This window comes from Panthera uncia (genome assembly GCF_023721935.1).
Source record: "Panthera uncia isolate 11264 chromosome C1 unlocalized genomic scaffold, Puncia_PCG_1.0 HiC_scaffold_4, whole genome shotgun sequence".
NCBI lineage: Eukaryota > Metazoa > Chordata > Mammalia > Carnivora > Felidae > Panthera > Panthera uncia.
In genome coordinates this window covers 80,451,933-80,462,633 of record NW_026057585.1, presented here as the reverse complement: position 1 = coordinate 80,462,633, position 10,701 = coordinate 80,451,933, and the positions used below count along the sequence as shown (strand labels likewise).

The window sequence follows — 10,701 nt, the reverse complement described above, 5'->3', positions numbered from 1 at the left end:
TCGGGGCACCTGGGTGGCTCAGTCGGTTGAGCGTCCGACTTCGGCTCAGGTCATGATCTCCCGGTCCCTGAGTTCGAGCCTCGCCTGGGGCTCTGGGCTGACAGCTCAGAGCCTGGAGCCTGCTTCCGATTCTGTGTCTCCCTCTCTCTCTGCCCCTCCCCCATTCATGCTCTGTCTCTCTCTGTCTCAAAAATAAATAAACGTTAAAAAAAATTAAAAAAAAAAAGATTGGTCATTAAGCTAGGTAATGATACCATGATCCCACCGTTGTGCAGTTAAAGATGCCACCACGTGATTAGAAAGGACTCTATGTGGAACTATTTTGGCATTATGCTATATCCATTTCTTCATCAAGCATTCATTTAATGAGATTAACAGCAGTTGATAAACTCTGCCCAAATTATTAATTTTACTTGTGGTATGATTTACTGATTTTATCATTTCTTCTACATTATTAGCCAGAATTCTATAAAGTAAAACCTTCCCTCATCACCTGGAACTACTTGGTTACTTTGACATACAGTTACTACAGGAGAAACAGGATAAATATTTAATTCTTTCCCTTTAATTATCAATTTTCAAAATAAAGAGTTGATTAAATAGCAGTTTCAAATGGTAATATGAGTTTTTTCTGGCTTTATTTTTTTTCTAAATAACATACAGTCTCATGAATTTTCATTGGTTCATTGTGTTTGGGACCACAACAATTATTATTCTTTTTGATACTTAAATTTTCAGTTTTGTCCAGTTGGATGACTTGAAACTGGTTCTTGTGTCCCTTTGTCATAAGTCCATTAAATATTCAAGGTGGCCTTATTCTCTGGCCCCGAAATTTCCCTAGGCTCACCTTGTATTTTCCCTGTCACAAAACTGGAATCAGCCATTTCTCAAAAGACCTGTGGTTCCTTTTAATGGGGAATGAAATTAGAAACCAAACGTTGGACACCTGGGGTGCTCATTGTTACTATGGTGTCATTCCCCTTAGATTATTTCAGTGGACAGGGGCACTGTGGTGGCTCAGTGGGCTGAGCGTCTGACTTCAGCTCAGGTCATGATCTCACAGTACGTGAGTTCGAGCCCTACATTGGTCTCACTGCTGTCAGCGCAGAGCCCACTTCGGATCCTCTGTCCCCCTCTCTCTCTGCCCCTCCTCTGCTTGTTCTCTCTCTCAAAAATAAATAAACCTTAAAAAAAAAGATTATTTCAGTGGACAGAGCTGGAAGATATATGTTTTTAAAATAATGAATTCATGGGGCACCTGGGTGGCTCAGTCAGTTAAGTGTCCGACTTCGGCTCAGGTCATGATCTCACAGTTCATGGGTTTGAGCCCCGTATAGGGCTCTGTGCTCACAGCTCGGAGCCTGGAGCCTGCTTCGGGTTCTGTGTCTCCCTCTCTCTCTGCCCCTCCCCAGCTGGTGCTCTGTCTCTCTCTCTGTCTCAAAAATAAATAAAAACATTAAAAAAAAAAAGTTAAAAAAAAATTAATTCATGATGATATATTCAATTTTAACATAATGTTTTATTTAATTTCTTTGACTTCATAATCATATTGGAATTGAAGGGATGGGGGATGAACATGAATCTGTGCCAGAACTTTCTAACAAAAACAGTACCACATATGATACCCATAACATTACTATTTCAGGAGAAATAAAGTACACTCAAATTGTGTACTTTCAATGTTTACTGATTAATATGTCAGGAGTTAAGTAGAAAATAATAACTATACTGAGTTGTAGTCCTATACATTTTCTTAGATATTTTACCACACTGCATTAGTTTTCTTGGGGTTTTTGGCCATTTGTGTTTGGTGGTGTACTTCCATAGTGTTCTGATTTTATCTAAATGAATATGCCATAAATATTAACTCAACATTATGATATTAATTATAGTGATTTTTAGAGTAGAACCCATAATCTCTGCTCTGACAGCTATTAAAGAAAGTTATTTAGGGCATGTGGGTGGCTTAGTCAGTTAAGCACCTGACTTCGTCTTAAGTCATGATCTCACGGTTCGTGAGTTCAGGTCCTGCTTCAGGTGAGCCCCACTTCTCTCTCTCTCCCTCTCTCTCTCTCTCTCCCTCTCTGCCTCTTGTGGGATTCTCTCACCATCTCTCTCTGCCACTCACTTGCACCCTCTCTCTCTCAAAAATAAATAAAAAAGAAAGAAAGAAAGAAAGAAAGAAAGAAAGAAAGAAAGAAATCTGTTTATTAATAAGTATAATTATATAATTACTCGTCTTACAACTTTTTTCTAAAGCACTTCACACGTATTAACTCATTTGGTTCTCACAACCCGAGTTGTATTCCCACTAGTTGTTAAGGAAGGAAGCAGGGATAATAATAGGCTGACACATAGCAGCCTGTGTTGTTTTGACATATGTTGTCGTTTGGACCAATGTCCATTGTGATTGTCAGGCTTCTGTTCTGTTTGGGTGGTACTTCTACCTTGCTAGTTGTTAGATATTTTGACTATCACCCTGGAAGCAGGTTTATATTGTTTTCAGTTACTAGCTTCAAGATACATGGTTAATAAATGACAAAAGCAGGGCTAGAACCCAAGCCTTCCAGTTCCTGGTCTAGTCCTCTTTCTACAGGATCTTTCATTAATAGAAGTGACAAGAGATCCTTCTATCTAAAAATATGTATCCTGGCTGGCTCAGTCAGTGGAGGATGCAACTCTTGGTCTCAAGGTTGTGGATTTGGGCCCCACGTTGGGTGTAGAGATTACTTAAAGATAAAATTTATACACACACACACACACACACACACACATATACACACATATATGTATATATATGTATATATATATATTTTTTTAATGTCTCATTTTTTATTTTTGAGAGAGTGTGGGGATGGGCAGAGAAAGAGAGAGAGAGACAGAGGCTCCAAAGCGGGCTCTGCACTGATAGCAGAGAGTCTGATGCGGGGCTTGAATTCACAAACGTTGAGATTGTGACCTGAGCTGAAATCGGACATTGAACTGACTCAGTCACCCAGGTGCCCCAGTTTTTTTTTTTTTTTATTGTTTTAAGTTTATTTATTTATTTTGACAGAGCATGAGCAAGCAGGGGAGGGGCAGAGAGAGAGGAAGGGAGAGAGAATCCCAAGCAGGCTCCATGCTGTCAGTGCAGAGCCCAACTTGGGGCTTGATCTCTCCCAAACTGTGAGATCATCACCTAGGCCAAAATCAAGAGTCAGACACTTAACCGACTAAGCCACCAGGCACCCTGTATATTTTTTATTCTATTTTAAAGAGAATGAGAGAGAGAGAGAGAGAGAGAGAGAGAGAAAGAATCTTAAGCAGGCTCCATGCTCAGTGTGGAGCCTGATGTGGGGCTCAATCCCACAACCCTGGGGTCATGACCTGAGCCAAAATCAAGAGTTAGATGCTCAAGCAAATGAGCCACCCAGGTGCCCCAAAGATAAAATCTTTTTTAAAAAAATGTTTCGATAAACTTAAATTTGGGACAATGTATTTTTCTTTCTCTAGCTGATAATAATAAATTAACACACAAAACAAGAGGTTTCTCCCTCACCAAAATTAAGGTATATAAAGTCCTTAGAATAGTACATGTGATATATTTAGTGTTTGCAATTATTATTATTCTGGAAGGTGTCCCTTGTTACCTTAGATATCAAAATATTGTTGGATTAAGGGATATGTGAAATTATTAAGCATGTGATATTAATCATAAAAATGTTATAGCCATCATTTAGAGAAAGTTGGTATTTATTTGTGACGTCAGTTTATCATCAAAACCTGTGATCTTTTTCTAATAATTAGACGTTAATTTTAATATTAGTGCTTGGTTTTGGACATCTTAAGTTTATGCACTGGTACCGAGATCTCGAACTATGCCGCTTTTGAAAAATCTTTTTTTTATCGCTATTTAAATCTCTACACAGATTCACCAGGCATGCAAACTAATCTGCAGAAAATGCAAACGCCACGTGACTGATCTAACAGGGCAAGTGGTCCAGGAAGGAACCAGGCGCTACAGACTCTGTAACGAGTGCCTTGCTGAAGTTGGCATAGACAGCCTCCCCATTGATTTGGAAGCTGAACAGCATCTTATGTCCCCATCAGATGGAGATAAGGATTCCAGATGGCACTTGAGTGAAGATGAGAATAGATCATACGTGGAGATTGTAGAGGATGGGTCTGCTGATCTGGTCATACAACAGGTTGATGATAGTGAAGAAGAAGAAGAAAAGGAAATAAAACCCAACATTAGGTAGCTGACGTGTGACCCCACAGAGCTGTGGCGTGTATGCAACTTACATTGACTTCCTGTATCTCTCTCTTTCCATGGTCAGAGTCTGGTTAACAAATTTATCAGACTGACTTAAAAGTAATGACCTAATATAACTTGCATGCTTTCCAAACAGGTCATTGTATCCATTCTGAACTTTGTTGCCCTAAAATATGTTGCTGCACCGGAAAGGAAGACCTAGCTTGAGTTGGCATGATGGATGAACAATTAATCCTCTTTTTTTTTTCCCCCTTTTAATACTGGAAGATCTACTTAGCAAACTTTTCTCAAAGAAAATATTTTAAATAAATTTACCACAACCAAACCTTATGTAAGAGAATTTCAAGGTGTTGCAAAAACACAACCTATGAATACTGAATTTTCACAGGGAACCAGGTAAGAGCACATTTAAGGGACTGGCACCCAATCTGACTGAACTGATAAGTCTTTCTATTAATTTCAGATCTAAAGCAACCTATCATTATCCCAATACGCTACATATTGTTTTAGGATCATGGCAGAAGACAAATCAAAAATGTTTGAAACGATTCATATTTGAATGTTTTGTCATGAAGTTAAAAATTACTCTTACGTAGTCCGTGTTGTTTTAAAAAAACAAAAACCTCAAGTAGAGGCAGACCAGAGATTACATACAGACCTCATTTTCTAAAGCAGGAACTAATACTGCCTAAAAGTCAAGGTAGTTTGTGAAGATCTGACAATGTAATCCTCTTCCTCTCTACAGGAGAAAAAAACAACAAAAAACGATACACAAGAAAATTGGAGGTTACCAGTTCTTAAGAATGATTTCTAACATTTATTTTTCTGCTCTATTGTTTTTAAAGTGCTGTCTCACACATTTTCTCACTTAATCAGCAAGGTAAATATTAATTGCCTCTGATTTGCAAATGATGAAATTAAGGTCAGAAAGTTTAAGCTTTGGGACTTGTGACAAGACAGGTTTTGATTTTACACAGCCCTCTTCCAACTGTCTCTCCCTGTATTGTCTCTGGAAATGGCAAAGAATTAAAGTCAAACCTCACCAATCTGCAGTAATTAGAAAAAGAAGCCTATCAGAAAGCATGAAAGAATTTAATAATCTCTAACAACATATAATAACTTGAACTAGAGTTATCCAAGAGTGCTCAGTAATGTCCCTACAGTGTCTTTTGACATGTTTTTAATGTCAGGTTATTTATATGTAAATTTTATATATAACACTATTTGAACCAATTCTTCTCTTAAATGCTTTAAGCATTTTTACTTATCTTGTTTATGTAATTTTTCAAAACAAACTTTTCCCCAAGGAAACAAAGGTGAGTTTAAACTCCCCCCCTGTATGAATTAGGGAACATTCTAAACGTACAGTTAAATTGGAGAAACATTATTTTAGTTCTGAAGATAAAATCTAAATGCCAAAAAAACCTGACCTTACTAAAGGTCACTGCAAGTTATTACAATTAAGCTTGATCTGATTTAATTTTGATAGAGAGAGGCTCTCTATCAAATTATACTGTATTTCTAAGTGTCATAACATATGTCAATATGATCCTTTTCATTTTATTCTTTCTCTCATTCTTTCATTAGTGATTGTCCTTTGATACAAGTTGAGGGCTAAAATGGTTAATTTCTAAAACATTTTTTATAAATAGATGACTAACCATTTGTTTTTGTTTTATGGTACTTAATGCTGAGACTTTTTTCAAGATTCCCCTGACGGTAAATTTCCATTCGCTTCAAGACTGGATGGTATGCACTGAGTTCATTGTGCTCCCAACATGACTGTTCCTGAATCAGGAGTCTTAACAATGAAGTTGTATCCAAATGAGGGAGGGAACACTTGTCATCCTCTAGTCTCACCAGATGGTAGCATCTTTTAAAATTATTATCTGATTTTTTAGTCCTTGGAGCCAAGAGGAAAAATGAGTGATGGGAGCTTTATTCATGAGGATGATTAGTGCTTGCATGTGTATGCTCTAATGCACTTTAGTCTGTGATCTAAATGTTCTTTTATGCTGTTCTCTTCTGCATGCGAACATCAGCATGAATGTCAGCAAAGTCCACTGGACACGGTGCCACCAGCACCTTATCTGAAATAATGCTTTCTCATTGTTTATAACAAGCAACAAGCTATCCCCACAAAACAGCCATCAGACTCATCAAACTAGACAGCTCATCTATCCTACCATTTTAGTATCCTAAAAGAAAAACATTTGTGACATATTTGTAAGTTGTAAATAGTAACTCCAGTTATCATATCATATGTATCGAAGACTTTAAAGACCAGTTCTTTCCCAGAGTGAGACTGTCCAGTAATGGTTTCTGAGAAAACAAAAGTCTTTGGCTTTTAAATGTGGGGAAATGTTACATAGGGGTGTAATCTCTTAATGTAAGCTTAATTTATGCCAAGGGTTTTTTTCTTTTTTTTTTCATATTAGCAAAATAGCGGGAGTTGGTTAGAACAAAGTTTGCTCTTACAGTAATGCTGTTTATCAGCTGGTGAATGCCTTTCTAACTGTGTGGTCCTCAAGAGTGTGTGGCGATGGGAAGAAGTGTTGCAAAATAAAGCAATACTGCAGTCGTGCCTAGTGGCTGGAGGAGGCAACATGGACTAGATCGGTGGTTTAAAAGATTTTTTTTTTTTAACCCAAGAAACCCTTTCTTCAAATGAATTGTTGCAGAGAGAAGCCCACCATTTAAGGTGGGCAAAACCCTAAAATCAGAGCTGCTCTTGCTAAAGCCCTCTGTGAGCCTTTCACCAGACACCTCTGCAGAGCTCAGCAGTGCGGTACTGAAAACCTTGGAACCAGGGAACTCTTTGAATTCCCTTTGAGCATTGCGGTCTTACTTCATTACCTCTGTTACTCACCGTGCTGATAAACTGGTAATCAGAGGGTCTCCTAGAGCAGCAGCTCACAGCCTTCATCTGTACAATATTCCTTCTATAGTTAGCATGTCTTTTGAAGAACAAATTTTTCAACACTGTATTTTTGACTAATGAAATCAAAACAAGCACTGTTACTGCTTTTATGCCACCAAGTCATTGCTTAATGGATGAAGAAAGTTTGGTGTGTCAGTTACTTAAGAGCTCAGACTGAATTCATTAAAGTTATTTTGCTAAGTCATGCTAAGATATATCGAAACTTCCACTCATATTGGATATATATATATATATATATATATCCTATATATACATATATATCCTATATATACATATATATCCTAAATTAATTAATACTATGGAAATTTAATACTGTGGAAAATCACTAAAAGTGACATAGTGTAAGATTATTTAACTGGGAAGGCTGATAATAATAGGTACTGGAGGACCAAACTTTAGATTATACATGGAAAGTTCTATGTTATTTTATATTAGAGTGGATCAGTATTACTATTTATCATTTATATAGCATTTTATATTTACAAAGTATTTAATAATTTTTATGTTATTCTCTACATATCTATGAAATAGGACAGTTCTCTCACATGAAAGGTAAAGAAATTGAGGCACAGAACAGTAAAGCAACCTCCCTAAGACAACCCAGTGAAACAGTGGCAAAAATAGGAACTAGAATGATCAGATTTTCTGAATCCTAGAATATCAGCTTAATTCACTGAGGTGTGTTGTGTATTACTCGATTTTATAAGATGCCTTTTACAAATAATAGTCAATTGTCTTAAAGTTGACGTCATTGTATGTGGATAAATCCTATACAGAATAAATATTATGTAAAGGATGTGACTTTAGTTATAAGAGTTTTAATGATAAAATTCAGGTTATCACAGAAACAGCACTGTTTAGCCAGTGGCTTTATATATTGTGAAGTATAATTAACATTTTATTTTGATATAGGAGTTTCTTAACTATTCATGCTAATGGAGCCATGAATAGACCAGAAAAGTGAAATCCACAGAGGATCTATACACTTCGTCTTCTAACATGTTAGTCTTTTCCCTACGGAATTTGTATTGATGCCAACAAAAAGTCAAATATGTTAATAAGTGATAAACCACACACAAGAGAAGCCAAGGGCCTCTTAACTTTTTGAGGCTTTTCAATACTGAAATAGGATAAACACTTTTCTCCATCTCTTTATTTTTTTTCACATCCGTTTCAAAAGCCATTGGATACTTACCACCTTGAGATTGGAAACCAGTGACCAGGGTAATGCCAGTCATCTCTTTTTACCTTTAGACTTGATTAGATAGATCATTTACAAACATTGTTAAATGGAATACAGCTTATAAAGTATATCTAGGAATTTATTATACTCTGCTTTGCTCTTTCAGATTTCTAGATATACAAATCCATTATATAGTTGCTTGATTTTCCCATTGGGAAAATCTTTTAATCCCTTGTTGATATTATTTACAACCACTTAAATTTCTTCATTAAAGAGTAACTTTATATTTACATTTACATTTATATTTATTCAACCCTTAAGGGGAGAAAGGGGAACATTTCTGCCTAGACCATGGTTCTCAGCCTTCGCTGCATATTAGAATCACTTGTGGAGCTTTTATTTATTTATTTTTTTAAGTTTATTTATTTTTGAGACAGAGAGTATGAGCCGGGAGGGGCAGAGAGAGAGTGGGGGATGCAAAATCTGAAGCAGGCTCCGGGCTGTCAGCACAAAGCCCAACACGGGGCTTGAACTCACGAGCAGTGAGATCATGACCTGAGCTGAAGTCGGATACTGCACCACCCAGGCACTCCACTTCTGAAGCTTTTAAAAACACAGATGCCTAAGCAAATCACAATCTTTGGCAGATGGGACCTCGATGAGGTATTTTTAAAAAATCTTCCCAGTGTCTTTTGTGCAAAATAGGACCCCTATTCAAGGTTTCCCTCTGTCCTTATAGTTGCCTCAATGGGCATTTGAACCATTTGACCTTCCAGCTTACTGGTTCTCAACCTTATCTGAAAGGAAGATATTAATTTTTGTGAAATGTCAAGATACCGTATATGTTTCCTTAAAGTTTTTATTAGGACAAATAATAACACTCTAAATTATTGGGTAGTCTTAAACTAGTCCATTTTTACTTTGGGATACATTTGGGTTTTATTTGATTATGGGTATTGCGTTCTGGGAATTCACACAGTACTTCAGATTAATAAAAACTACATTAGGAATATGTGACTGAAATACGGTATTGAAATTATGTCTTGTTTTTGAAGAAGGAACCAGAACACTCTCTAAGCACTATGGAACTTAATTGCTACACATTAGAATTCCATCAATGAATTGAATTAAATCATTTTTTTATTCAAGTTAAACGTCATACTGGAAAGGTAGGATTCAATACTAAGATGTGTTATTTAAAGAAGGCTGAGGACAAATTAGGAAACAAAAGTAATTTTCTTCCTTATTCTTCAAGTATTACCATTAAAAAAAATTTTTTTTTCTTTAATGAGAAGACTTGAGTAGATGCCATTCTCATTCCCACCTTTAAGGTTGTGTTTGCGATTCAAACACTATGGGTATATCCCTTCACCAGTATAGTATACACACACTCCCTTGCTTGGTCCCCTACAAAAAAGAATGTTATTCAATAACGAAGTGGCACTTTTTTGCTTAGTTCAAAAGGTTAAATGCTGGAACACAAAATAGAAATAGATACTGTGCCTTTTGCTGCGTTTTTGAATTGACTTAAAACTTTTTTTTTTCCCTGGGGGAAAAAAATCCATGAGGAACACAACCCTGAAAAGCGGCACCTATAAGCATTAGCACTAGAAGGCTCCAGCATTTGGGGGCCATGTTAAAAAACTGAAAGCCTGTTTTTTCTTGCTAACTATCAGCGACATTTATTCGCAGTCAGGTAGGTAAACGGCTTGGTTTTATATCTTCTTTTCAGGGAGGAGTACAGCAGTGAGTAGTACGAACCTTCCTTTTCCTTTTCAGTCCTGTTTTTTTCCCACAAATGCTTTTCCTGGAAAGTTATCACAGAGTCCCGCAGCTAGACCCCAGAAGAGGCCCGCGACCTACCAGACACCCCAAGACTACATTCTAGGGGGAAAACGTAAAGGTCTGCAAAGTGGGCACCAGATTAAAGAGCCCCCATTTCCCGAGTGTCTACTGGATCCCAGTCCTCTGAGGTAGGCACTGGCACCATCCCTGTTTATGACTGAAAAGTGATGCTGGCAGCCCTGGTGAGGACCCAGAGGGGGTCCCAGGGAACCAGTCAAGAGGGTCCCTGGATGCACGCAAGGGTAGAAATCAAACAGGAGCCAGCAGGAGGTGAAAGAGTTTATTGAAGGTATGGAGAGAGTGCAGGTAGAGTGGGAGACTCAGAAAGGAGAGAGCCTCGTCTTTGCTGGGGGCCTGGGGTTTTTATTGAGGATTGTGATCTGGTGTATACTCCTCGCAGGCATCCAGAAACCAGCTAGAACAAAGAGGAGGGCCCAGGAGTTATTCTTTGGAGCCAGGGGGTCTTGACCTGGAACT

The 10,701-nt window shown here is 37.5% G+C and overlaps 1 protein-coding gene across 1 annotated transcript in view; it reads left to right on the top strand.

Annotated features, from left to right (window-relative positions):
- ZBTB8A (zinc finger and BTB domain containing 8A) overlaps positions 1 to 8,950 on the top strand; it is a 56,283-nt gene extending 47,333 nt beyond the window's left edge. The window contains exon 4 of the mRNA XM_049617569.1: positions 3,909 to 8,950. Within this exon, the coding sequence (XP_049473526.1) occupies positions 3,909 to 4,241 (333 nt within the window). The 3' untranslated portion in view covers positions 4,242 to 8,950. The remainder of the gene's footprint in view (positions 1 to 3,908) is intronic.
- Positions 8,951 to 10,701: the final 1,751 nt, after the last annotated feature.